We start from the raw sequence: 27,974 nt of genomic DNA on the forward strand, positions 1-27,974 counted from the left end.
TCGAATGGCATATTTGGATTTGAAAGAGACACGCACATTCTCGTAACTACTACTTTCTCTAAAAAATTACCTAATTAAACGATAATTTAAAAGTTCACTCGGCAAAACAACTTATAACAAGCCAAGTATTGCAAAATTATAAGTTGAAAGCAATTACAATCATAAAAACGAAAATGAAACCAGTGCCGTGTGGCCCAGTTTTGGTTGTGGTTTGAAGTGTGACTACAGTTGTTGGAGAACCTGTACCAGGAATCATAGTGGTTGAAGCATTCGGCATCAACAGTTCCAGTTCACAAAAATCGCCGTAGAATCCAGAAGAACAGCTACATATTCCGTGAGAAAGTGTCGCACCAGGAGCACAAATTCTGTCCCAACAGTATTCTCCAGTGTAACGTTCTGGACAAATACACTGTCCGTATTGGTCTACTTGACCCCCGTGACATAGAGAAGCATCTGAAAAAGTATGGTGAGCAAAAGCACACCTGAGATACGAAATACCTGCTGGAGAGTGCTGATAGTAATAGAAAATACGCCGAAGAATCAAATTATTTGAATCGTCGTAACTAGTGAGAATGTATGTCGTCAATTCATTTCTTGGAATCACAATTTTTGGAGTGATGTAACTAAAGGCGCACTTGGCAGAATCCCGTTGTAAAACATCGATGACTTTGTAGCTTGTTGGTTTATCGTAGCGAGCTCTATTCACCAGTTCTGAAAAAGATCGGTAGAATGAGAGGTTTTAGTCAAATTATATAACTCACGAATTTCTAAATTCGAGGTAAGAATAGCCAGCGGATAACCTTGTTTGATTCTGATTGGAACATACATCATCTGATTGTTGGAAATTGCTGAAAATACGATACTGACAGCATATAATTCAACCCTTGCTGTTACCAGATCTCTGCAGTGGGATTTGTGTGTTAACTATATCCGAGTCACTTGCGTTCGTGAACCCATAGATAACTCCATTTTGTGATTTATGTCTCACTGTCAATTGACATCCACCTCGCGACGTGGAAATTGAAACTCTCCAGATACCAGGTCTATAGTTGAAAGTTTCTGCAATTTACTGAAATGCGAATCCGAAAACTTTAAATTTAGTTTACTAATGCTCAAAGATTTGAAGTTTTCGTTCTGGAAATGCGTGCTTGTGTCAACTTTGACAGGTGTACCAGCAGCATCCAAAATGGAAACGTCTTTCAGTCCAGTTCCAACAATTTGAAAGACTGTAGCATCGGAGTTGTTCTCCACAAAGGCGTCAAGAGTGTACGGTGTGGTATGACAGTCCTGAAATTCTATTCATTAGTTAAAACCTGAAAGTTAAAATACCAGTTCAATTTTCTTTTCTCGAACCCTTCTATTTCGATAAGGATTACTGTTGCCAACTTACGTAGTTTTCGTTATCAGTTGTGAGGGCATTCATCGGCATGATGTCAGCAAACAAGTTGACTAACTGAAATAATTTCGAATTCCAGAATCTCGGGTTTCAGAACTTACAGTTTTCTCATTTGGATTCAATGGAATAATTCTTCCATTTGTCATCTTTTGAACCAGTTCCAATTGTTTTGGTAGTGCGAATATTTCAGTTGTAACACCATCAGCAATTGTGAAGAAGTTGAACTGCAATTATTTTTCTCAATTTCTAAACCTCGGAACACTTGCTTATTTAAACAATACCTCAATTTTTCTGTCAATAATATCCCATCCTCTATCAATTTGTGCAACTGAAGTTGTAGCTTGATTTGTGAAATAATAAACTTGAGATGTTGGCTTGATATTCTGTTTTTGAGCCTGAACAATTGACAGAAGACCGAGAGAACTCTCCAACTTGCTGGCATAATCCAATTGACCGATAACGTCTCGGAACTTTTTGATAAAGTTATTAGGATTGTACGAACTGAACAACACACGCGAGTTGACGTCATTGAAAACAATCAGTGTGAATTCTTTCTTGTAAGAATCCTCAGTTACTGAATCCGCAAGGTTCACTATTTGTTCGATTTCAGCTGCAAGAGTCTTGTAGACATTTTGATTTGCTGTGTGCAATTCCAAAATGAAAATGAATTGGTTTGGAGAAGCAAGACGTGGATCATCGATAGCATTTATGTCGGTGATAGAGCATGATTCAAATGGAGTGATAGCTTGAGTCTTTTCACGAATCTCATTGTGTCTGGAATGGGGGACAACGTACCCTTGAACTTGGGGAGAATAGTGAGCAACTGAAATAATCGTGAAATAGGGAATCAGTAAATGATTTCTTACTCTGATCACAGTATCCTGGAGTAACTCTTCCTTTATAATAACCATTATAGTTGAGCAGATGTACTTGTCTGAAAATGAAGCGGCTGTAAATGTTTCTTCTCATTCCGGATTCTCACGTAATAGGCCCTGGTGGACAATCATCCGTGTTCACCCATGGATCAAAAGCCCATTCAAAAGTGCAGTCCTCTTGTGGTCTTCGGAATGCCATGAACGCTTCTCTAATAAGTTTTTCATTTGATTGAATGACATGATACGACATGCTTTGATAATCGGGAAAACCAAAAGTTCGAATGGTTGAGTGCATTGTGACACCCAAATGAACAATTCCATTACCCACGTCGATCATCATATCACTGTTATAATCGAAAAGAAGCGTGTTTTTTGATTGAAGATAAGTACGGTAGTTGTATGTTCCCTTTACTGAAGTTATATTTACAACATCCATGTTTTGTCCGGCAACCAGCTGAAAATTATTTAAGATATGAAAATCTTCTGGACGCGCCATACCTTGTAATTAGTTCCCTGGGTTACTACGACTGTTCCAGCAACATCAGGTAGATCATATGAAGCTCCGAAGTCTTTTGTCAGCAGTGTGAAAACCCAGTCATCCGCGTTATCAGGAGTGGGCTCTAAAGATGTCACATCATTCAGTCCAAATCCAACTCCGACGTTTTCAGGGAAGAAAAAGGTAGATATGACATTTCTCAGGATATCAGATGACTCATCAGCACTCTTAACATTGATGAAATCCCCGTGAGTGGACATTGAAAGTCTTCTATACACATCAACTCCGTCTTGAGTGAAATCAGTGTTTTGTGGGAATGACAATAGGAAAGTGACTTTGGATCTCCATAAAAATGAGATTTGGAGACATAACTGCTCCAGATTCCGGTCTTCGAATCTGTGAGACCATGGAGTCGCATCCGAAGCAGGACTATCCGTGAATACAAGAACGATTGCATGAGATTTCATGAGGGGAAAAGTTTGCTGAGAATTCTTGAGTGCACCGAGTACAGGTTGATTTGCAGGTCCATCTTGAAGTTGCACAGTACCCAAAAAGTTAATAAAGTCATCGAGGTTTTCAGTGAAGTTGGTACTGATCGTCAGCTGTTGTGACCCTTGAATAAATCCGTAAAACATGAAATTAGCAACCCAATTCTCAGTTTGATTGTTGTTATTCCAGTTCTCAGTTATCGAGGTAACCATTGCCTTAAAGTTGTTTTTCAGACTGGCCAATTGTCCAGCCATTGAGGTTTTTGTATTGAAAACAACGATGATTGACCTCTTCGAATTATCCAAATTTCCTTCATTTGGTGGTCTACATCCTCTGATTCCACAGTATTTATCATACCATCCGGGTGCACAAACACATCGATCCTTGTCAGGAACACCCCATCGCTGGCATCTAAAATTCTTCTTGATTTTTTCCAGTTTCTTACAAGGTTTTCAATGATCGTCTGACAAACTTCATGATTAGAAAAGTTTTACCAAAAAATCAAACGATTCTCACTATCAGTAATCCTGTCTACAACTTTTTGACAGGTGATGAAGTTGCATGCTTCAGAAACCCACGCACGCACTGTTTGCTTAACCTTTTGTAAATCAGAAAACGGAAAGATAAGTGGAATAAGTTGGAGAGAGACTTGTGTCTGGAATTTGAAAGAGCGATGAGAAAGGTGGAACCGAGAACTTTCAGGTTTCAATAAAGTGAGAAGCAAGAAAATGTGGTACTGGTACATGCAGATTTCGATACAGTACATTTACCGTAAAGCCTGTAATAGAGGCGCACCCTCTAGCAAGAGTTTGGACCATCCTATCTTGGATGTCTTTAAAGTTATAAAAAATTTTAAACTGAAGAAATATTCTATGAATATTAAGCTACATTTTGTCAGTTAGCACCTTTTTGATATTTCCTTTGGGAACCGAGATATACCGTTGCGAACAGGCACCGCTAGGTGTGCCTCTATTACAGTTTTACGGTAATTCTTATTTTTATAACATGGGCCTCAACTCACTTTACAGTTTCACAACGTTCCCCTGCCACATAAGCTGGACACTGACATGCAGTTCCGTTAATTGGAGTTCCTCCATTTAAACATTGTTGCCCTGAAAATCCAACTTCTCCAGCTCTCGCTTGATTACTATAATTTCACCTACCGTTTACTTCAATGATACTGAAAGACAAAAGAAACAATAGAGCAGCTGAAAATACCATGACCTAAAGTTTGCACTTTGGGTGTCGTTTCTCTATCTCCCTACGAAAGTGACTCCAGAAACTGCAGCTATTCCGGGGAGTAGGTGGAGCAAAGAAACTTTTGAAGACACTCCTTTTTTCACAAAATTCATGTAAAAAGTGTGACCCGTATTTTTGGTATTTGACGTGTTTGGAAATGTGGTAATCCGATTTGAAAAGTTATGCGAACTTTGTAAATCTTTTTCGTTTTGTTTTGGGGATTCGTGTTTTTGTTCAGATATTTGTTGCAGCGAGAAGAAAGTTTGAAAAATGTGTTACATATTGTCAATAAAAGTTTTTGCAAAATTTGTTGGCAAAACCAAAAGCCGTCTCTAATATCCTTTCCGCTATTTCTTCTAAACTAACAGTTCAAGTGGAAATCCTCAACTTTACCAATCATCACAGGAAACTGACTCAAATTTTACCTTGATGCGAGACGGTGCTGAAAGTGGAAGCCCAACTTTTCACATGAGTCTACGCTGGAATTTTTAGAGGGGGTCCAGAAATAAGGTGACAGAAAGTTAACTGTCAAAGTGCAAAAATGGTCTCTTGTTGAGGGTTTAGGATCTACCTACAAGAATTGCTTGTTTTTCCTATTCATGTAGAAAGTATAAGTTTTTCCTTTTAAAAAAACTTTCTTCAGAAAACGTAATTTGGAGTGGATATAAACAGCATTTCTACAGTTCTCATTTGGTTTTAAAGTGAAGTTTGTCGCTTTAATCAATGTTTCGCAATTACAGTCTATAACAAGTTTCAGCCGATCTTTCCAGTTAGAAAAGCATTTCAAAAGTAAAGATATACGATAATTGTAATATGCAGAAGCCTGAAGACCTCGTCTTCGCTTTATAACTGTCAGCTCACATCTCCATAAATTCATATGAAGCTCGGAGGATCACAGTAAATCGTTTTGAATTCATATTCTGAGTTCGAAAATCATGTTAGCTACAAAAACTGAGCAGTTGTTTGTATGTGAAACCTGTTTTTTGAAGAGCTGTTCTTGTTTGGTGCTGTTTCAGATTCTTTTGTCTGGTTTTATGTTTTTGAAAAATGGGTAGTGGGGGATCTTGAATCTCTTATTCTGAAATGCAAAAATCTTATTGGTGGTCATTCTTAGGGTTGTGGAGGCGGGGCTTTAATGCGGTCGGAGACAACCCCGCTCCGGAAAAATCTTCCCAATCAAAGTGTATAAAATGACGGCAAAGTGTGAGATAAGCGGTGTAACGAACAGAACACAATTTAAAGACATTGACCCATTTATTTGCGAAAGATTTAGTTAGTATAATTTATATAAGTCCAACTGAAGGAGCGGCGGCACGGAAGTTGGACGTTTGGGCGCACTCAAACAGCGGATAGAGAAACTGGCCTAAAGGGCCTAAAAAGGGCGGTTATTTACTCTCCCAATGCGTCAGTAGCGCTTAAAATAGGCTAAAATAGTCCGGAAAAATGATAGGATCTATTTTGCCAAGACTTGCACACTCGTCACGCTACCGGACGACCGGAAGAGGCAACAACTCCTCGTCGTGTTAGACTGAGCAATGAGGACGCGCGGCGGCCGCTACGCGACCGCTCGCGGCTGAGTGGAGCGCGTTTACTGACACAATGGGTTTTAGGGCGGTAATTCAAATTATAATTAATTGAATATTCCGGATAAAAGGAGATTTAAAGAGATAAATAATAAGGTGAATAAACAGATTGGAATAAGAGATTATTAAGGCGATGATGGTCCTAGTTTTGCGGGGAAAACCACATGAGGGCCATCATCCAGCCTTTAAGTTGTCGACGGATTTGCCTTCGGGGAAATAGTTGACAACACTCCCGGGGGGAGGGTGCCAGCGGGCGCAAGGATATTAGTGAGATGGTCGTAGTCAAATGGGCAGCTCTTTAAATTTTCGAGATAGAAATGTTCTAACTCAGCCCGTTGGTAACTCCGTTATATCTTCATCCGCGGCCTCTGCCGGAACGACCTTGATGGTCTTGTAGGGTATTCCCGTTTGTTGATCTCTTTTCCAAGATGTTAAAATCATCTGTGTCACCAGATATTATATTATTCTCTGTATGATCGGAATTTTTGGTTCAGTGGTATTATTTGATTTATTTACATTAAAATTTGGATTTGAATAATTTTCACATTCAGCAATGTCAAGTCTTTTGGTAAGAATAGCTCTGGGACGTATTTCATGTCTAGATTGAACAGAACCGCGGGTGCTGGTAGCTCTCTTGGACTGGAGTCCTGTGCATCCTCTATCTCTTCCTCTGTCGCGATATTAGGGCGGTTCAGTGGATTCAATTCAAGAGGAATTAACTGAGAGACTGCACGAGAGTATAATTTGCCTCTGCACTTTACAATAGCGGATCGAATTTGTCCGTCGCGTTCTGGTTTTTCAACATGAGTGATTATTCCCAATGACAATTTGTGGCTTTTTAGACGTTGTCTAGCCTTCTGGCATTTGGCCATTAATGTCATATGTTTTGTGAGCGGTAGTTTTTGCAAGTGGAAACCGCGGGTGTCTGAGAATTGTCTCACTGGCTTCATGTGGAAGCAATGGAGATGCAATCCTTCTGTGTAACACGATGTATTCCATCTGCGCCAGTGTTGTGCTCGATGACAGTAGGGAAGGTGTAGCCGTGATAATATACAATCAGTCTTTGCAATGCTCGGTGATAATGAGCAATCTCGCTATCTTTGCTAGGTGAAGCTAGTCGAGATTTTGGAACTGTTTCATCACTTGGCTTTCCCAAGACTAATATTTTACTTTGCTGAATGTGTTCAGAGTTTTTGTAATAGTTTTAGTGAGTATTTAAGAGAATTTGTTGTTGCATATGATCCTTTCCTCGTATTAATAGCGTTCAGAACCATGACAGTTTTGTCGTTTTGTGGTGGAACTGCGGATCGAGGGACAATCGGTTTTTCGGCGAGTATAGTCACAATCGTTTTGGTGTCTGGATCGATGATCTCAGAGTGAACCAAATATCTGACTCAATTGGACTTCTCTTGCAATCGTGTATGGTCATGCGGAGGATCTGTCTGGATAGTATGGACAAGATCACATGCCAATTACATTGAACGAATACCGAGTTTGGAAATTGTCCAGGTGTCATCTTTTGACGGGCGGATCGCAACATCTCTTTGGGATGGGTGTCTTTTTCTTTATTGAAAATAATTTTAGTAAATTTTATTAAAAAGTTTTGTGCCTTTCTTCAGTTTGATTACCATATTGACCAATCTCTTGCAGCACTGCTGCTGGACGTGACTTGTTGCCGTTATATGTAAGATAACTCTTTGTTCTTTTGTTCTTGTGTTTGACAACTGCGATGAACTTATGTATGAAATCCAGTGTGGATTTTTTGCAACTGTCATCAGATGTACAGGGAACTTTAGAACTCAGGTTTTTTAATTTTTGAATTGACAATTTTGTAAGTCAGTTCTGTCAGGGCATCTTCCGGATCACTACTGTTCAATTGCAGTTCGATATTTATCTGACAACCGCGGATCGATAACTTTCTGCCCTAGGGCTGGCTTTGGCACCGTAGTAGCGAGTTTTCGGATAGGATTACCTCTGCTTGGATCTTTGGGTCCATTAGAGCTGGTGATCCTACAATCTCTATGGATTGGGGATTTCTGGTATCTTGAAGATGACTTTGTAAGGCATGAATATTTGTTTTTCGAGTGTGGTGAATCTGAATCTTTGGGCTGACAGTCACGTTCGTTTCAAGATCGGATGTGAATAACCATTTGCGAATGATTCCAGAATGAGAGACAGAGACGTTCCTGAGTCAATAAGACCAAGAAGTGGTTATCCTTCTGTTGTTTCTAGATAAAGGAATGTGAGGCGTTCTGTGTCATTCGGAACTAATGCCGCATAAACATAATGGTTTGATCTGTTTAGAAACTCAGTGAACAGCTGCATAGCCAATTCTTCTTTATCACCGTCTTCGGTTTAGTTAGTTTTAACAAGATTTTTAAAATATGATAATGATTTTGGGATTGTAATGGATTGAACCGCGGATTGAGAGCAATCTTCGCTTGAGCAAGAGGATCGAGAACTATAGTTTTTAGAGACAAGGTTAGTGTAACAAGGACCGGAAGTATTTGAGCAATTATTAGTGATATATGCTGTTGGCAAGTCAGCTTTTGACACAGAGTTCGGTACTTTTGACCCTGTGCCTGCCGTAATGCCTTTACTTCAATTGGTTAGTCTTGTTGACACGAAAAAGCGTTGCCACTGGCTGAGCTCCTTTTGGATAGTTCTTTTTGTCTCTGTAGAACTCTTTCTGTGGGCAACCACCCGAGTGGTGTAATCCATCACAGTATCCACAGCGGTATTTAGACTCGCAAGCTTCAATGGCATGTTTTCTGGTACATATTGGACAGAGTCCTTTCATTTTGCACCTCTCTCTGAATTCGTTGCTATTGAGGGTGCAGCGGATCTCGTTGTGATCTCCTTGGCACACGTGACAAGACCGTGTTTCCTTTTCAGCAAAAGGGAAGGTGCGGTGTAAGATTTTGACATTCACGCCTTTGGGTCCAGGAGCATAGTAACCTTCTAGTGTACTATTCGTGATTGGATCAACGTACTCAGATGGGTGTTGGGAAGGTTCGTATACCAGCTTTCGTTCTCTTTCCCGCGGGTTATTTTTATTGGACTGAGTAGGAGCTTTTTGTCTGCTCGAATTTTCATTTGCAAAGTTCACAGTAGTATCTGAGTCAGTAAGCTCATTAGCCTGGGTATTGTCTTGACTGACATACGCCTGTTCCAATGCCATAATTTCGATGTCTCGATTAATTCTGTCAAGGATCAAATCGTGGGTTAGCTTTTCGTCTCTCTTGATAGAGTACTTGGCTAGGCTTTTTTGCATGCTCTCAGGGAGTTTGCACGCAATCGCCCACATAGTCATATGATCATCCGCGGGTACTCCTCTGTCCTTCAATTGTTGTAGGACGTTCGCTAAGGAGACTGCATCTCGACGCATTGTTTCAGGATCAGTTTGATGGAATGGTAAACTTTCGAGCTTTCTGAGCAGATTATGTTTGCTGTTCACTTTTCCGTAGACTTTATTCAATGCTATGAATGTTGCCGCAATGGCGGTCCTTGAGTCTTTGGCGTGTGATACACAAATTGTAGCTGGACCAGTGATGTGGTTCATCAGCACAGCGCGTTTTGCTTCTGGGCTCAGTTCATCGTCATCTAGGACAAAACTGGTAAATAATGTTTGGAAAAGGTCAAAGTCTCCAGTTCCGTCGAACTTTTGCAGAAGTTTTAGTCTTACTTCGATTGGCAGACCGCTTCTCCGAGGTATTGGTTCGGAGCTACGAGATCTGTTGCCGCGGATCGTTGCGGTACGAGATGGTACCTGATGTATTGATTCGTCTTCCAATTCGGAAGATTCACCGCGTTCGTATCTTCGTACGTGGCTCGACTCAGAACGGGTCGGGATACTGGTCTGAGTTCTTCTGTTAGTCGCTCTTGACCTGATAGACTCATCTCTTTCTTGGATATGTGCACCGGTACGCTGATTTTGGTAAATACTTAAGAAAGCATTCATTACATCGTTCATATCAAGACGATTGGTAGCGTTTGGCGCCTCAGCTGTTCTCGGCTCAATATCCGTATTATTGATCTGATTTACTGAATGAAGGATCGGTGTTTCCTGTACACGTTTTCTTTGTGAAAATGTGGTCATTGCTGAAAGTTGGGCTGAGGACAATGCAACTCTGTTGTCGGCGGATGGCTCAAAAGACTCTACTGCTGGAGCAGCGTTTGTTCTAACGGCTGATTGCTCGAACGGTGGTAACGGGGAGTTGATGATAATGACAGCCGCGGGTCTCTGATTGGCACGTTCCTGTGCTTCTCTTTGCTCAACGAGTTGAGCTAGCTGTGCTTTCCGCGCGTCCTCTTTAGCCTGTACTCTTGTGAGTTCAGCTTGTAGATATTCTTTGTATTGGAGATCCTTCATTTCAAGAGCAAGTCTGGTCTGACTTTCTTCGTATTGAGCACGAAGGTGCTTCGCATTTTCCTTTTGCAACCCGCGGTTCTCTGCTATCAGACTTTGCTGAAGTTCCTTGGTGCGATTTGGGAACGCACTGTCGGAAAACATCATTGATAAGTCTCGGCTTCGAGAAGAGGTAATCGTACGCGAGCTAGCTGGAGAGTCGATAGAGCATGGCATCTCGTCGACCAAGTTAATAGTCTCTTGACTGAAGTGCGGCTCGTTGATGTAGTTCTCCATATCGTCCCGCGGATCGCATACTTGCGGATCTTGGGGCTGGTTGTTTGGTTGGAAACTGCTCAGCGGTTGTCCATAGCCCATTAGAACTGACTCCACTTCAGCAATTTGAGCAGCAAGTTTCTTTTGGAAACCGTCTGCTCCGCTTCCAAGGAGCGTGTTCGATACGTCTCGGAAGAGAGTTTCTCTATCCGGTGAATCTTTTAATTCGGGCTTTTGGAACTGGTTGTAGATGTATGAATCGAAGTCTTCGATCTTGGCTACCACTGCCTTCATTTGTAAGGTAAGAGACGCCGCGGATCGTAGAGTATTTTCATCACTATCATCTGAGTGTTTGATGGTAGGATCTTTGAGAAACAACAACACGGCCTCGGCTGCCGTAGTGAGCGCTTTGGCTTTTGTAGCTGTTCTCGTGATCTCGGCTTTGGTCGAATCAACAATCGAAGTCACTAATGATTTTGGTTGCGATTTGGACCGAGTTTTGGCACGCATACGAGGCTGCTCTTTTTCCGTTGGAAATGAGCACGCCTTACGGCTTGGTGGTAATGCTGATGTACGGTGGTTAGGATTGCTTAGCATCCTGGATGGTTGTCGAAGACAGGGGAGTTCAGAAAACTGAAATTGGATAGTGTTAGTGAGAGAAAAGAGTAATGGTCTCTTCGAGTTGGTTAGATATGAGATGATGTTTTTTGCTCCACAGTTCCCAAGTGAGGGGAAAGAAGGTCGTGTTATCTTTCTGAGTTACATCTAATCGTGATTCCACGATTCCGAATGTGTCCGCGAGGAATGTAACTCAAACTGAACAGAGTGTCGTTGTAAAAAATGTTTTCTTCACCTGTCGGCGCTTAGATCTGGAGTTCCAGACCCGCTACTTATTAAATCAGGCTCAGAGTGGTTCTTCACCTGTCGGCGCTTAGATCTGGAGTTCCAGATCCGCTACTTATTAAATCAGGCTCGGAGTGGTTCTTCACCCGTCGGCGCTTAGATCTGTAGTTCCAGATCCGCTACTTATTAAATCGGGTTTAGAGGAGTTTGTGTTGATTTGACACCGGAAAGCTATGAAAACGCCAACCTGTCGGCCGTTTAGACCGTGTTATATCTCTCTATAGTGCGAAATTTGATGATCTTTGTTTTCATACCCGCGGGTGTCAACCGCGGATTTGATTTTGCAAATTATCGCTACCAACTTGTTACTTTTACGATTCTCTGCGTATCAGATTAGCTATTTCTGATACAGACAACCTTCTTCTTCCACAGTCTGTAACTGCCACTTGCAGACATTCTGTCTTTCATCAAAGTCATATGCAGAGAATGTAAAAGCAGCTTGTTGGGTCTGTCGAGAGTTGACGGCTCTCTAGGATACTATAGTGTCCTGAATATTTCGCGGCTTCGTCTGCCGACAGTGCCATAGTTCAAAGAATCCATGTATCATGTAAATCAACAAGGTCTTGTGTCTCGAAGCTTCTGTCAATTGTCGCTCCTTCGTCAATTGTTACGAAGTCGCGTCGTTGTCATAATTGAAGCTTCTCGACGGTTTGGTCTTATGATCCTACAGAAACAGTGGTTTCCGCGGGTCTCGTTGTCTGAAAATCTTCCAGAAACTGTGGTTTCTGTCTGATTTTGCTGTATTTTTTATGTAGATGATGTTGTTTTCTACATGATTTTGTTTGAGACATTTGCTCAGAATCTGTCGATATGTCGTTGACATTATCGATTTTTCCTGTGAGTGGCGTCTCGTTTTTCTCTCGAGCATCAGAGGTAATGACTCTTCTGCTTTTGAGCATGTATCTGTGGAGATTCTGGAGGTTCATAAGTAGAACTTCTCGTGTGAATCTCAAAGTTGTATTTTTGTCGCGAATCGAGTCGCATTGACAATAATTGTGTACCGCGGATTTGCAGCATTTCAGTTGTTATTTGCTGAATTATTGATTTTTTATCGGTGGTGAGCTATTCGGTCTGAAAGTGACTCTTAATAGGCTCTTTAAGTATTTATGTTTGTTGAGGGGATTTCGAAGGTGAACTCTCCTCTAAATTTGTGAGCGATGATGTATCATCTGCTCTTTTTCCGCGGATTGCGGTTAATTTGCACGTTATTGTGTCTTTGTGAACCATTTAGGAGGGTTTGTCATCCCCTTTGAACCGTTTATGAGGGTTTGTCATCCCCTTTGAACCGTTTATGAGGGTTTTTCATCCCCTTTTATGCACAGGATTGTGACTTTTGTACGGGTTGTATTCAAGAAGAATATTCAACTCTGTTGCTTTCAATCATCATCTCATATCTTTCCAACGTTCCGAGACGGTTGAGAAATCCGGTATAACTGAGTAATACGACTCCGGAGTGTAGTGGATTTGAGGAAATATTAGCTGATATGAAGAGATGATTTCATTTATAGGGTCATGCCCTCAAGTGATCAATGCAAACAGAGAAACCCATTGGAGATAACAAGGTATAACAGATAAAAGACAATCAATATTGATTTAATTAGCCATTCGTAGAGAGTGGGCATCTATGCAACCGCGGATTGGTGTAACTTCGTGTGAAGTGTGCTCGACGTAGTGGTGGAGCTGTACCGGGTGTTGGATGCGGCTAAAAAATCAATAATTGTCATCTGATTTGTTAGATATTATATACCTTGAATCATTCGACTGGAAGCTACAGTGCAACCGCGGATCGTGAGTGACTGGTGTTGGGACTAGGCTGATCTTGGCTTCTGGAGCCTTCAGTTTGTCCATAAGTTCACGATGTCCGGTTATTGACTGATCGTAGAGCATTGGCTCGTTTCTGGAAAAACGAATTTTTGTTTCATTTGTCTGGTTCTCTGCTAATATTTTACCTTTGTGCCAGCTGATGGGCTGATTAGGCAGTGGGTGGAGAGTTGAGGCAGCCGCGGGTCGATCTATTGTGGCATCAAAGCCTTTCGAATCGATCGGAATCCGTCTGGCGTCTTCTGTTTCAGAAGTAGTGTCTTTTGCTGCACGTTGACCACTGCTGGAAAGGTATTGGTTTAAGAGTTTGATAATTCTCTTTGTGTTTTACTACCTGGACCGACCTTCAGAATCTTTGAGATAATGAGGTTTCCGCGGTTCGCACTGATGAATCCATCTGTAGCTGTGATGGTGGCGGAATCGAGTAAGTTCCGATCCGCGGCTTGTGACGATTCGATGGGGAATCGTAGCTTCTTTTTATCTCATCAGCGGGTCGCGAAGCTGTAAATAGCTCTTTATAGTAATATTATACACTTTTTATAGAGAATTTTATCCCTTTCTGGTATATTTAGCAGATTTATCTATTTTTCAGTATATTTCGGCTCAAACTGTATTGATTTGTCAAAAATTCTGACATTTCCGCTAGAAAGTGAGATATATTGGCTAATACTGTGAAGTATTTGCCCGAATCTCGGTATTTCTTTTGGATTTCATCATGAATCGACAAAATTTATCGATTTTTGGCTCGAATTACTGATTTTTTGGGACATTTTCAGCGGAAATTCGTTGTTTTTCGCCAAAACGTTGATGGTTTTTAGCCAAAAGCTCATATTTGACGTTTTTAACCTACAGAAAGTAGGGGTGATACAGAAATATTGCATTCTGATGCACTTCTAGCCGTGAATCTGAATATTTTCAGTGGAAAATATCGATTTTTGGCAATTTTTTGTCGAATTTCTCGAAATTTCTCGAATTTTTTGTATAATTTTTTGTTATTTTTATGAATAAGCACTCACAGGGCTCACAGCGACTGCTGGCTTGACGATTTGTGGGACTTCGTAGTTGTCTGAAGACATTATTTCCGATCGTGGCCGCGGGTCGTATATTTGAGGTTTTTCGTCGGACGAATTCATTGTTTTTCACTGAAATTACATTCAGAATTATTTTTATATTGATATTTTTCAAGAAATCTCACGAAAAGTTAACGACATGACGGAAATACACGAAAAAGATTTTAGGCCGAGCGCGAAATTACTTAATTCCGGTTGCGCGTAAGCTCATGTGTATCATGGTCCGCAGTGACACGCGCATTGCGTACAATGACACGCGCACTGCGTACCGTAGTCCGATTTACCCATTAATTAGGTGTCGATTTACGGAGACTCAAGAATGAGTGATTTGGAGCATTCCGATGTCGGAATTTGCTCTTTTTATGGAAATTTGATTTGAAAAATCGCTCTTCGCACAAAAATGTGACTTATTGAGACAATTTTATAGGTTTTTGTAGATGTTTTTTTGGTTACCCGATGGGATTTTGTCACGGACGCCAACCGATCGATTTATCGTTTTATCAGCTCTTTTTCTCCACCGTTCTCGTGGTTTTCCATGGGGAAAACACGATTCATACGGATTATATTACGAGGTTGAGACTGCGACGGCTAATTTTATATTTGTCACGGAGGCCATCCGATCTATTTATCGCGTTTCAGCTCAATTTCAACCATTTTTCGCAGAATTCCACGGGGAAAACACGAATCGAATGGAATTATTTACGAACTTGAGCTTGCGACGGCTAATTTGTCTTGCGAATATCCTTCGTGACTTCTCTGTACAGGTTTTCAGCTCCTTGACGATGATTTCTTCTTGTTTGACGGTATTGTAGTCGAGTTTGAAGAGATTTCAACCGCGGATCGATATGTACGGAAGCAGAGGAAGAGAATATTGCGAATATATGAGAAATTGACGAGAATTTTCGAAATTTTTTGAATTTTTTATGGTTTTTGATGGATCAGAGTATTCTGACGTCACTATCGCTCCTCACAAGCCTTAAATTGTTGAAAGGGAAGCCGACTCGGTTCTTTTTACAGTTACCGCCGCTCTCGTTTCGATTATTGCTCATAGACGTAAAATAGTCTAGTTTGAGCGATTTCCGGCTTACTTCTGAGAAGTTCTACGGACAAATCGATAAATCGGAGGACGGGTCACTGGCCAATCATTACAAGAATGAACGGTCGTTATGCACCATGTGGAGGCGGGGCTTTAATGCGGTCGGAGACAACCCCGCTCCGGAAAAATCTTCCCAATCAAAGTGTATAAAATGACGGCAAAGTGTGAGATAAGCGGTGTAACGAACAGAACACAATTTAAAGACATTGACCCATTTATTTGCGAAAGATTTAGTTAGTATAATTTATATAAGTCCAACTGAAGGAGCGGCGGCACGGAAGTTGGACGTTTGGGCGCACTCAAACAGCGGATAGAGAAACTGGCCTAAAGGGCCTAAAAAGGGCGGTTATTTACTCTCCCAATGCGTCAGTAGCGCTTAAAATAGGCTAAAATAGTCCGGAAAAATGATAGGATCTATTTTGCCAAGACTTGCACACTCGTCACGCTACCGGACGACCGGAAGAGGCAACAACTCCTCGTCGTGTTAGACTGAGCAATGAGGACGCGCGGCGGCCGCTACGCGACCGCTCGCGGCTGAGTGGAGCGCGTTTACTGACACAATGGGTTTTAGGGCGGTAATTCAAATTATAATTAATTGAATATTCCGGATAAAAGGAGATTTAAAGAGATAAATAATAAGGTGAATAAACAGATTGGAATAAGAGATTATTAAGGCGATGATGGTCCTAGTTTTGCGGGGAAAACCACATGAGGGCCATCATCCAGCCTTTAAGTTGTCGACGGATTTGCCTTCGGGGAAATAGTTGACAACAAGGGTTCCGATTCTGAAGAAATTTCTTTTGAAAATATGCTACCTGAACTATAATATGCCATACCGTCATACTACATTCAGTTGAATTTTGATTTCTGATTCCGTTTTCGGTCAAATCAAAGATTCTTTGAAGTACCGTACTCTCCCGTCTACATTCCTGATAAAAAACGTCAAACACGGAATTAATAGGCTCCTAGAGTGACGGAGACTGTAGTTATACGTGCTGATTAAACAATTGGCAACATTTTCCAGACCTCGTCGTGTCGAAGATCACTGTTTATCAGTTACTACGTAGAAAATGTTGCCGTTTTCATGAATTTCCCTTTGAATTTAACACAGATTTTCGGTACGTTGTCGTCATCTTTTTTATTGTCAGATGCCCCTTATTTCTTCCTTTGCTTCCTAGTCATTAGATAAGATGTTTTACTTTTGAAATAGAGTCGCGTGAATAACTGAAAGTAAGTGTTTTCAATGAGATAAGATTTGTTTCTGACAAATGAGAATTTGAAAAAAGTAGGAGAATTTTCAGAGTATTGAATGCGATTGTATTCTGCTCATAGCTCCTGTTATTTATGTTAATTGGTCAATTATTTTCATAAGTATCGTCTTAAAATTTCTGTTATTTTCCTTCTATAATTAGTCCGAAACCTTCAAATCAGGAGTCTAGTCATCTCTTCCCCACCTTTCTTCATTTGCAAAACTTCTCTTTTTCAATGAAATCAACGCCAATAACCTCTTCTAAAAATAGATTGTTCCGTTTGGAATTCCGCAACATTTTCTCGTCTTTTTCCTAATCACTTGTCAAAAACAGCCAAATGAAGGTTACCTTCAAACTCCTCCCTTTTTTCTCTTTCTTATCGATAGCACACTACATTATGTTTGTTACCGTCATTGTTTGTTATTTGTCTCCTCCTAAAACACAATTCAGTTGGCTGTTTCTCGCTGGTTATCATTGACAAAAAGACTATATATTCCATGCTGGCAAAGTTGCGATGTCCACATTCAATAAGTAAGTCAACAGAAAAAAATTATTAAATTAGAGAATTTCAGTTTGATGTTCAGGACTTAGTAAATAATAAATTGAACTAGACAGTTTAATTAAAACATAAAATTGAAAGACATGTGAAAGTTATGACAGAGGCATACATGTTCAATTGTGCTAACTTTGTTGTGGTCTGAACTGTAGTAGTGGTCCCAGTGGATACTGTAGTCGCATTTGAAGGCAGAATCAGTTCTGGAATAAATAAATTAATGATCTAGAACTGCGTTACGTCTTCGAAAAGTATTTTCTCCATCTTCACCAACTTTTTCTCTTCTAGAATTACGAGATTTTGATACTTACCAATCTCACAAAAATCACCATAATAACCAGGAGGACAACTACACATTCCGTAAGAATATGTAGCTGGCGGTTGACAAATTCTATCCCAACAGTAGTCTCCCGTATATCTTTCTGGACAGACACATCGTCCGAATCGATCTACTTGTCCACCATTGCATACAGATGGATCTGCTGGAAGATGTTGATAATAATAGAATATACGATGGAGAATTAGTGCTCCAGAATTGAAAGCAGTCACTGTCCAAGTCGTTAGTTCACTTTTAGGAACTACAACACTCCCGGATACGAAGTTGAATGAACAAGAGTTAGGATCTCTAGGAGTAATGGTTGTGTTGGCATAACTCTGAGGTTGATCGTATCTTTTTCGGTTAACAATTTCTGGAATTTTTACTTATAGACTATAAACATTGATAACTGTTCTCACGTATTTCTAAATTAGTCGGAACCACATCGTTAGTGACTTTGATTGGCACGAAAATAGGCTGAGATCCGGATACGCCTGAAAAACGTATTAAAGTTCGCCTATTTTATTTGTAAGAATATTCACTTCTCTGTGATATAATTTGAGATGAGACGTTGTCATCAGTATTGGAGGACGTGAATCCCATGATAACTCCAACAGAAGTTTTTTGTCGAACAGTTATCTGACATCCACCAGCAGTAGACAAGGCTGAGATTCTCCAAATTCCACTTGCGAATAAGTTCGAATCTGTAAAAAAAACTTTTTGAGAAACTCAAGTCATGGATATGTACTCACTGATTTTCATTGAAATAAAGTTTGGATTTTGATAGGTTATGTAGTCGGACACCGTAATCAAGGCACCTGAAATGCTCTGCTTCGGTTTTATTTATATTTTATCGCGTCAATATACCGTTTGAATCCTGCATTTTGACAGTTTTAAGTCCTGTTCCAACTAATTGAATCACTGAAAACTCTGCACCGCCTTCAAAATATCCACTGATTTCTAGCGGCGTGTCGTGACAGTTCTGAATACATGTTTCAATTTAAGCTCGTTACGAAAGTATTTACATATTGTTCGTTGTCTGTTGTCAGTGTAGTTACATCCATCATATCAGTGAAAATGGGAAGAAGCTGTAATCAAGAAAGTTAGTTTCTGAAATTACAGCAAATTTTCTCTTACTGTTTCCTCAGTTTTCCCCAACGGAATCAACCGTCCGTTTGTCATTTTTTGAACCAGTTCCAATTGTTTTGGAAGTGCGAATATTTCTGTTGTTACTCCATCAGAAATTGTAAAGAAGTTGACCTGAATTCATTTTTTGAGTTCTGAAAACCATGAAATCCGAGTTCACCTCAACATCTCTTTTCACAAGATCCCAGTTCCTCGAGATATTTTGAACATTTTTAACAGCTTGATTTGTGAAATAGTAGACTTGAGCTGATGGTTGGATGTTCATTTTCTGTGTTTGGACAATTGAATGCAGCCCCATTGTATTGTCTAGATTAGGAAGCAGAGTCAGAGAAGTGACCAGTCTTTGGAACCTTTCTCCGAAAAGTATTGGGTTGTAAAAGCTCAGGAGCACATGTGATTCTGAAAAAAGTAAGTTTTTAAAATATAAAACGTTTCAAATTTACCTTTTGAGTTATGTACGATCAAAGTGAACTCCTTCAAATAGTTACTGGGTGTAGTAGAGTTAGTTAGATACAAAATTTGATTGATTTCCTTAGCCAGGGTTTTGTAAACTTGTTGATTTGCTGAATGTTGTTCCAAAATGAAAATGTACTGAAACGCATATTTCAATGTCTTGTTAGCAGTACACTTTATCTCACTTGTCTTGATTTTGCTAATCTGGGATCACTGATCGCTGCAATGTTCTTCGAACTGCACTGAATAACTGCATCTTGAGGTCTTTCCAGTTTTGAATCATCACTATTTCCTGTGACTCCATTTGGATGATCCGGATTATGATCACCTGAACAAGAATTCAGTTTATTTTATTAATTATTCGTATAGCCAAACTAACTTTCTATACAATAACCTGGCGTTACCCTTTGTTGGTTGTATCCGTTGTAGTAAAACGTGTGAAGTTGTCTGAAAATAAGAAGCGAAGTCAATTTCACAAGTTATTCTGACATACGTGATAGGTCCTGGTGGACATGCAAGAGTTTTCCAGGCTGGGAATCCATACGAAAAAGTACAATCTTCTTGTGGTCTCTCGGATGAATAGAATTTTTCTCGAAGCAGTTTTCCGTCTGCCGATCTCACTTCATAGGAACTATTTGACCATTTTGGGAATCCATAAGTCTGCATAGTTGAAAACATGTCGATACCTAAAATACATCGTAGTATCTGGAGCTTTGCAGGTAGTCTCACCAATAACAGCCATCCCATTTCCCACATCAATCGTCATGTCGTCGTTGTAGTTGAACAAAAGTGTGTTCCTTGACTGAATGAACATTCTGTAGTTGTAGATTGACACAGCTGTTGGAGAAGAGATTGTTACGGTATCACCCAGTTTGCTTGGTCTTGTGTAGAGCTAAAAGTACGAAAGTAAAACATATCAAGTTTTGAATTTGTACTCTGTAAGACGGTCCTTCAGCGACAAGAGTTGCTCCAGAAATAGTTGGCAATGTTGATTCTAAAAACTTATTCAGTTTTTTTGCAGATTCTTCTTCAAAAAACTTACGAGTTGATGGATTGATTGTGAGCAAGAAGTATACAATATCCCCATCATTATCTACATAAGTGGTTACTGTTTCATCTCCTATTTTCCCGTATCTAACAGCCACGTTTTCTGGATAATATTGGGATCCTATTACAGAAAGAAGAACTTTGACGAGATCGTTGGAGTCTTGAATGAAGAAATTGTCTCCGTGATTGGTCAGTGTCAGTCTTCGATACACGTCCACTCCATTTGATGATGAATCAACTCCAGCCGGTAGAGAAAGGAAGAACGAATACTGAAATGACAAAACATGATTTAATAATTGCTCCGTTTTTACAAAACCTTGGATCTCCATAAAAGCGAGATCTGAAGGACATCTTGTTCTTGATTCTTGTCTGTAAATCTATGTGACCATTGAGTTGCATCCGAAGCAGGACTGTCTGTAAAGACAAGCACGATGGCATGAGATTTCATCTTTGGATATATTTGTTGTGCATTCTTCATGGCAGTTAGCACTGGTTGAGTTTCGTCTCCTTCGTAAAGAGACAAATCACTCAAGTAATTGATGATGTCATCAACGTCATATGAGAGTTGAGTTTGTATCTTAAGCTCGGTTTTCGTTTGGACGAATCCGTAGATGATATAATTATCGATCCAGTTATCCATCGTTCCGAATGAATTCTGGAACACACTTTTACAGGTTTTCAGTGACTTCAACTTCAATGGGGTTTCGAAATTTCAGCCTCTGATAAAAAGACGAGAAGTTCAGGAGATTAGAACTGTCCTTTTTCAACAAACAAGCCGATAAGTAGTTTTTCTAGAAGTTGGTCTTAAAATTGGTCACATTGATTTAGACTAGAATGCCTCCGCATTAGCAGAAAAGGATGGCTAGAGTAAAGTTCGAAGTTAGTACTCAATGATCTCAGACCAGAATGTCTCAATCTCTGACTTTCTCTGAAATTTTAACTTCCGAACCTTGGTAACCCTCGAAACCATTTCCTTGAAATTCTTCTTCAACGTCTCTAACTGTGCCTTCATCGTTGTTTTCGTATTAAAAACAACTATCAACGATCTCTTCTCCAGATTCATCTGGTCCTCATTCGCTGGTCTACATCCACGTAATCCACAGTATGGATCATACCATCCGGGAGCACAAGCACATCGATTCTTGTCAGGAACACCGTATCGTCTGCATCTGAAAACAACAACTGTCCCTAATTGTGGCACAAGTTTCTCTCGAGTTTTGAAATTCACATGCTAAATTTCGCCGCAAAACCAAAAATTGACACTTTCATTATCAGTATTTTCTCAAAAATTGGTCAAAATGCTCCGTCTTTGCTTATCAGTTCTGTTCTGTTTGTGCAAGTTTCATCGAAACACGTACACTACAGTTTCACATAGCCGTCCATTCACATAAGCCGGACATCTACAATCCGTTGAATTCAATGGAGTTCCATAGTTTTGACAATTCGCAAGTTGTGAAATGACTTCTGTAACTTTTTGTTTCTATTCGAGGTGTCTATTTGGGAAAATAAGAATGTGAAAACATGTAAACAGAGGGCAAAACAAGATAGAAATCTCTCCTTACCCGGCAGAATGGCAAGTACCAAAATGAAGAAAATGATCAAAGATCTAAGACTTGTTATCATGTTCCAATCTGAAAATTCGTCATTTATGTTCTTTTTTTTTACTCACTCTCTTTTTATAAGAGTTATATACACCTTTCTAAAGTATAGGAATAAATCTTATGGAGTACTTTTGAACTAAACTATTTACTAATACAACTGATGCACTAACAACAAGATGACACAGGCTGAACTACCATCAAATAACTATTCGATCCTAACAAATATATCCAGAATTAGTGCTGAAGTATTCTCATGAAAAACTCAACACTTGTTTGAATGAACTGTACAATTGATACAAAAAATGGAGAGAGGTCACCTATGAAATGTTTATTGAAACAAAAAAAGGACGAGCTGATTAGCCTGTGAGCGCCATCTTCATTTATACAATTCCTCTCATCTGTTATCATTCTCGCTCTCCCTCTCTCTCTCTCTGAAAATCGTATCATCCCGAGGGCAGAAAATAATGACGATAAGATCGTTTGGGACTCAATTCCCGGCGAAACCTGTCAATTTGGAACGAGAAAAAAACGATTGTACACTCGTACGATTGTAAAAAAGCATGGTTTAGACTGTTTGCATTCTATTTCATTGGCTTATCTACGTCTTTTGATGGACTTCAACCTCATTTAAGCAGTAATTTTTTAGAATTTGAGCAGAGTAGAGAAACTATAATGAACTACATGTAAATAGAGTGTCCTAGAGGAGGAACTAGATTTTATGCTCTTTGAAACACCGAAACTGGAATGAAACGGGGTTCTTGGGCTTGGCTCAAAAAATGTAGAATGAGATAATTCCATCAAACTTCTACAACATTTCAAACCGAAACTATAGGTTATCAGTTTTCAAAATGTTTTCACTACACCGATAACTTGGATTTTTCTTTGATTCAGCTTTGACTTGAGCTGATAATGCCAGAATAAAACTGTTTCCGGGTGACCTCTAACTTGAGTTAGTAAACATAAACAGGTAGCTCAACATCATAAGGTTAAATTTTAAGTTACCAACATATATCGTAGTCAAAGTCATACTAAGCTCGGGAATTTTTACGAGATCCTGGAGTTTCGTGGCTCCATTAACATAAACAACTTACCTTCTTTTATTTATTTTTAATCACGAAACACAAAAATTTGATTTTCAAAAATGTAGAGTTTCCCGAAAATTTCGTTTATTTGCAAACAAACCTTTCAAAGAGAAACAATTTATCTATCGAATCAACGATCAGTGACTTTTGAAGAGAATGAAGAGCACTTTGAAACATGCTCTCTGATGTGTGATGAAAGTATGTAGAACAATCTGAAAGAAATCTAAGAAAACTACAAGAGGAACAAAATATAAAAATGAATCAAACTAGAGATAAACATAAAAATGATGCCAAAAAAGGAGAGCCAACAACCGTAACTTTAACACAAAAACAACAAAATTCAACAGAAAAATTTTTGAAAGCGTGTTGATAATAGAGTCTATCCGAATAAATACATCATCTCGTCAATCCAGAAATCGTCGTTAATCCGTGTCGTGGTTTGTTGTGTCTGTACACTACTTGATCAGATCGAATCGATTTCCCGACGCGAAGCTTTCGTTTATCTCCTCTTTCTCTCTTATTTCTCTTTATTCACGCTTATTGTTTTGATGTGAAATGTATTCATATAGTTCCCCTCGATAGACTCGCCTCTTACTCACACCATTTCATCATAATCCCATTCAGTTTTCGAATTTGCATTGACCGATTGTCGATGCAATCGACTAGTTTCAATACGGCATTATTTCAGAACAAAACTTTATTTCTCTACTTCATTCATTCTTTTCACACCATTCGTTTTTTCCCATTTTCTCGTTTCAGTTCATTTTTTAGTTGACTATTCAATTCAATAAATTCTGGGAAGTCATTATTTGCAAACAATTGAAGGATATAACGATAGGAAGAGAAGAAGAAAAAAGAAGACGTTCTGCAGGACAGATAGAAGAAAAAGAAAGCAAAAAGACGAATGTCCATCAACGATTTTCACCATAAAAGTTGTTTATTCATCTTTTTGTTTTTACTTCTCGATCAGGTATGTTCTTTTAAAAAGTTCTAATGGTATTTCAATTCTTACAAAAAAGTTGAAATGGTTTTGTATTTTTATGATAGTTTATTTAAAAGGTGTCTTGTTTACATTGGATTATAGTTTGAGATTTACAGTGTGATGTAAAAAATCTAGCACTCATGATTTCATGACGGCACGCTCTCAGTACGATAGTTTTCTAGAGTTTTAGTGGTTTTTAACAGTGTAATCTAAGAAAATACTATCTTGATTTTTAAGAATTCACCTACTTTCAGTCAGTATCCTCTTTCTCATTCGACCAATGCAACGTGACACGTTCTTGTTGGTTCCATCCTCCAGAATGTAATGCAGATAACTCGGCAGCTTGTCAGTCAGGTGTCGAATGGCAAATGCTTCCAGAAGGACTCTTTCTACAAGTATTTTATTCCGAAAATTGAATTCGACAACCTCAATTTCTTATTTTCAGTTAGAAGCAAAAGTCCATGATTTGGACCAAACTCGTCCGTTCTATGCAGCGTTAGGGTTTAGCTTCAACCAGCGAATGGTAAGCTTCCACACAAAAATTCCACTTCTTATCATTGTTTTTCTAGGACGATGATACGGTTTTCGAATGCGTCGTTCCGCACACTGGAAACGGAAAAGTGCAAATTTCGTTCAACGACGAAACGTTCAATCAGGTTCTGCCGCAGGTTTGCTTTGTGTTTTCGTTGTTATTTTGGTGAATTCTTTGTTGATTGTAGGCGTCATCAGTACTTCTCACTGAAGGAACAACTTCTTATATTGATGGAGTTTTGACGTGCAGTGCAAAGTTATTGTTGGATAATCGACCATTGATTAGTAATGAGTCACAATTCATGGTTCATGATTTGGAATCTGGTTCTTATCATCTACTTTTTGCAAGAGGAAGTGCTAATAAATATAGTAAGTTAAGTGCTTAAGTGACTTGAAAACCGAATGATTATATTTCAGCTCTCGAAAAAGATATTCACTCAACGAACGATGGTCAACAGTTCCCATGGATGTCGGATGAACAAGTTTCATTTTGTCGAACGAATTGCTCATCTCCAAATTTATATCATATTGGAGCCATGAGACAAACTTATAATGTTTCAAGATACTGGAGATACAGAATTGCAGTTTGGCATGGTAAGATCTATTTGTCAAAAGTCACACGATTAATCTGATTCAGGAATCTTATTGATGTTCGCTTGGTGGGTTCTCGGATCAACTGCTATTCTCATCAGTCGGTACTTTAAACCATTGTTCCCACGAAACAAACTTCTTGGTACTGCAGTTTGGTTTCAGGTAATTCTAACTTCTTTTGAAAATCCAAATAACAGTTTTTTTCACTCCAGCTTCACCGTGACATGATGATACTCTCAGTTATCATTCAAGTCGTCTGCGTTCTCTTCATTTTTTACCAAGCGGGATGGGTTTGGTATCAGTGTTCGTATATGTGTACTTCTGATGTAAGCGAACTCTCATTATTAGAGAAATATCGAAACAATGAGTTTTCAGGATTTCTCGAAAAAAATGCACGCAATAACTGGGTTCACTGCGACCGTGTTAGCTCTATTACAACCAGTATTCGGATTTCTCCGACCTTCTCCAACTTCAAATGTTCGTCCATTCTTTAATTGGGGCCATTGGTTCATTGGAATGTTCTCATGGGCTGTTGCATGTGAGTTTTGTCTCCGAAAATTCTTTTAGTGCTTTCTAAACAGCTCTTCAATGAGTCGTTTTAGCAGCATTGTTCTCTAAAGGTTTATTGTTTCAGCGGCAACTATTGTTCTCTCAATTCCAATGGGTAAGACTGGGTTGAACAGATTATATGGTCATGTTCCCAACTGGATTGTTCTTGGATATATTCTCTTTTTCATTGGATGCAATTTGATTTTGGAAATTATCACAATAGCCAGCAACAAAAGCAAAATAGGTAACATAAATCACATTTTAGAACATCTGAAAGTTGTGTCATTCAGAAGGAATTCAACCCCATCGATTCACAGTTGGCCCGATGGGAATGGCATTAGCAAACCTGAATACTCCTATAAAAGATGCACCTATTGAGGTGCCTAAAGTGAGTTTCTCTGAAATCTTTCTCCTCAAAACTGATGTTTTTCAGCGTACAAAAGCTCGAGTGACCGTAGTTTTAGTTCATTTAGTTGTGAGTTTATCTGTGAATATAGCCTTCGCAGTTATGTTATTCCGTGCACTTTGGTCCCATTCTCCCTAGTCTTCAATTTCCTTTTCATCATTTTTTTCTCTCTATTTTTTCCCGTTTCCACCCCCACAGGTCTCTTCTTTCTTGCTCTTCTTATTCCTTTTTCTTCCTTCCCTGTTTCATGACGTGTATATTCTATACGAATCGAAATCGAATCAACCCATAGATATATTTTTATACTTTATTTGTCTGTTGAATGAAAAAAGAAAAACACTGCCATGGAGTGGTTAATAAAGCTGCAAATTATGAATGCTTTTCACATTTTTTCGAGGGAAAGGGTGGGAGAGTGAAGGAAAACTTATAAATATAAAGATGAAGGGAATGAAATTAGATTCTGATATTGTTACGGAAAACATGTTGAACTCGTCGGGTCATTTCGGAAGGAATTGTCCAATTATCACTTCTTCTTTTCGGCATCGGTCGTCTTCTCTTTGGTCGTGGCGGATTCTGAAATCAAGATACAATTAGTCTCGATCTCCGACAATAGAATATCTTAAACTCATTTTTCGAAGGCCCAACATAAAACTTGCTCCTTTCTATTTTTGTTTTCCCACCCATTTCCCAAATGTTTTTCCCTCAACTCACGAGTTTTGTTGGTTGGAACATCAACTGAGAGGCAACTCGTGTTGGAGAGTGGATGCTCTGAAAATTGAATAAATTTCAGCCTTTCCCATTTATTTTCTTTCTAACAAACCATTGTTTGGCTTTTGAGGTCGTGGGCTGTCGGGAATTGAGTTTGGCGGTGCCAAGTGTCCGTGACGGATCGCCAATTCGGCCTGAAAATGAGCAATGTATTTTGAACTTTGAGCACATCAAAGATGAGGGAAACACGTTTCGTTGCAGTCACGCTGTCTGGCCGATAACTCGATTATCAACTACGCAATGCGTTCCTTTTGTTTGGGAGATAAATTTCAAAGGAAAAAAAGAAATTCACATTCAAATTGAATTGCCACGTCGAATGGAGCGTAAAGTGAATGAAGGCGTGGGCGGTTGAGAAATAGAAAAACACGTTGTGAAGCAAAGAAAAGTTTGAAGAATGAATGGGAGAAAGTTAGTGACGTGGCAAGGGAAACCACCAATTTTGCAGAAAACTTCCGGCTAAGATTTCAAGTGAAAATGAGTACGCTGTCTAGTTTTCAGTGTTTTCAGCCTAGACTTTAGGTTAGGCAATAACAAGTGTGAATCATGGTTTCTTGTGAAAACTTTGGAATTTTCTAGGTAGATGGAATTCTATCATTGTCTCACGCTCGTGATTTCAGTGAGAATTTTTTCAAAAGTACATGTCCAACTACGGAAAGCTTTGCCCAATAGCTTGATCAATGTTTCCAGCGATCCTGGTCATCATGAGCTTTAAATATATTTACCTAGTTATAATGGAAAAAGAATTGTGGCTATAAGTTATACATACAATGACACTTGAAACCTGGCTTCATGATGGTAACTATTTTCATGTTTTACTTTATCAACAAGTTTCTTTGAAATTCCTAGAAAGAAAAACTCACATCGTTGGAATCCTGTCTGAACGCCATCTGCCGTACCAAACTAGCTCTTCGGACCTCTAGCATCGCATACTCGGAAAATCTCCAAAAACTTCCTCAAAAAGTGCACGAAACGAAAGAAATGAAGAGAAGATGAGTAGTCTGAAATGATCGAAATGAGAAGTAGAATGGAAAAAAACCCGAAACGAAAATAGGTGAAATGAAAACGAGAAACGAAGCGTCTAAACTAAACTTGTGAACAAACAAACGG

General features: G+C 39.4%; 5 protein-coding genes across 5 annotated transcripts; 2 read left to right on the plus strand and 3 right to left on the minus strand.

Moving 5' to 3' along the window:
* Nucleotides 1–136: 136 nt before the first annotated feature.
* Nucleotides 137–4,477, minus strand: GCK72_005350 (uncharacterized protein; the record flags this gene model as incomplete). Its single annotated transcript, XM_053725142.1, has 13 exons — nucleotides 137–453; nucleotides 499–711; nucleotides 762–848; nucleotides 895–1,059; nucleotides 1,107–1,287; nucleotides 1,391–1,453; nucleotides 1,498–1,620; nucleotides 1,678–2,219; nucleotides 2,263–2,330; nucleotides 2,379–2,725; nucleotides 2,770–3,667; nucleotides 4,278–4,368; nucleotides 4,420–4,477. 13 exons carry the CDS (start codon nucleotides 4,475–4,477, stop codon nucleotides 137–139), a joined length of 3,153 nt encoding a protein of 1,050 aa, XP_053589336.1.
* A 6,475-nt stretch (nucleotides 4,478–10,952) lies between these two features.
* GCK72_005351 (uncharacterized protein) lies at nucleotides 10,953–11,339 on the plus strand (the record flags this gene model as incomplete). Its single annotated transcript, XM_053725143.1, has 1 exon — nucleotides 10,953–11,339. One exon carries the CDS (start codon nucleotides 10,953–10,955, stop codon nucleotides 11,337–11,339), a length of 387 nt encoding a protein of 128 aa, XP_053589337.1.
* A 6,119-nt stretch (nucleotides 11,340–17,458) lies between these two features.
* GCK72_005352 (uncharacterized protein) lies at nucleotides 17,459–21,980 on the minus strand (the record flags this gene model as incomplete). The annotated part of the gene is made up of 20 exons (XM_053725144.1): nucleotides 17,459–17,598; nucleotides 17,707–18,084; nucleotides 18,131–18,205; nucleotides 18,254–18,415; nucleotides 18,464–18,529; nucleotides 18,579–18,693; nucleotides 18,737–18,799; nucleotides 18,849–18,971; nucleotides 19,018–19,256; nucleotides 19,301–19,448; nucleotides 19,496–19,638; nucleotides 19,690–19,757; nucleotides 19,804–19,996; nucleotides 20,040–20,202; nucleotides 20,246–20,304; nucleotides 20,353–20,626; nucleotides 20,674–21,012; nucleotides 21,307–21,526; nucleotides 21,716–21,821; nucleotides 21,920–21,980. 20 exons carry the CDS (start codon nucleotides 21,978–21,980, stop codon nucleotides 17,459–17,461), a joined length of 3,135 nt encoding a protein of 1,044 aa, XP_053589338.1.
* A 1,964-nt stretch (nucleotides 21,981–23,944) lies between these two features.
* GCK72_005353 (uncharacterized protein) lies at nucleotides 23,945–26,237 on the plus strand (the record flags this gene model as incomplete). Its single annotated transcript, XM_003116888.1, has 12 exons — nucleotides 23,945–24,010; nucleotides 24,277–24,417; nucleotides 24,468–24,545; nucleotides 24,592–24,690; nucleotides 24,742–24,922; nucleotides 24,971–25,147; nucleotides 25,191–25,306; nucleotides 25,357–25,470; nucleotides 25,520–25,682; nucleotides 25,779–25,937; nucleotides 25,984–26,081; nucleotides 26,127–26,237. 12 exons carry the CDS (start codon nucleotides 23,945–23,947, stop codon nucleotides 26,235–26,237), a joined length of 1,503 nt encoding a protein of 500 aa, XP_003116936.1.
* Nucleotides 26,238–26,552: 315 nt separating this feature from the next.
* On the minus strand, nucleotides 26,553–27,790 carry GCK72_005354 (uncharacterized protein; the record flags this gene model as incomplete). Its single annotated transcript, XM_053725145.1, has 3 exons — nucleotides 26,553–26,672; nucleotides 26,811–26,867; nucleotides 27,728–27,790. The coding sequence occupies 3 exons, from the start codon at nucleotides 27,788–27,790 to the stop codon at nucleotides 26,553–26,555; spliced, it is 240 nt and encodes a 79-aa protein (XP_053589339.1).
* Between the last annotated feature and the right edge of the window lie 184 nt (nucleotides 27,791–27,974).

The sequence above is a fragment of the Caenorhabditis remanei genome, chromosome II (genome assembly GCF_010183535.1).
Source record: "Caenorhabditis remanei strain PX506 chromosome II, whole genome shotgun sequence".
Classification (NCBI taxonomy): domain Eukaryota; kingdom Metazoa; phylum Nematoda; class Chromadorea; order Rhabditida; family Rhabditidae; genus Caenorhabditis; species Caenorhabditis remanei.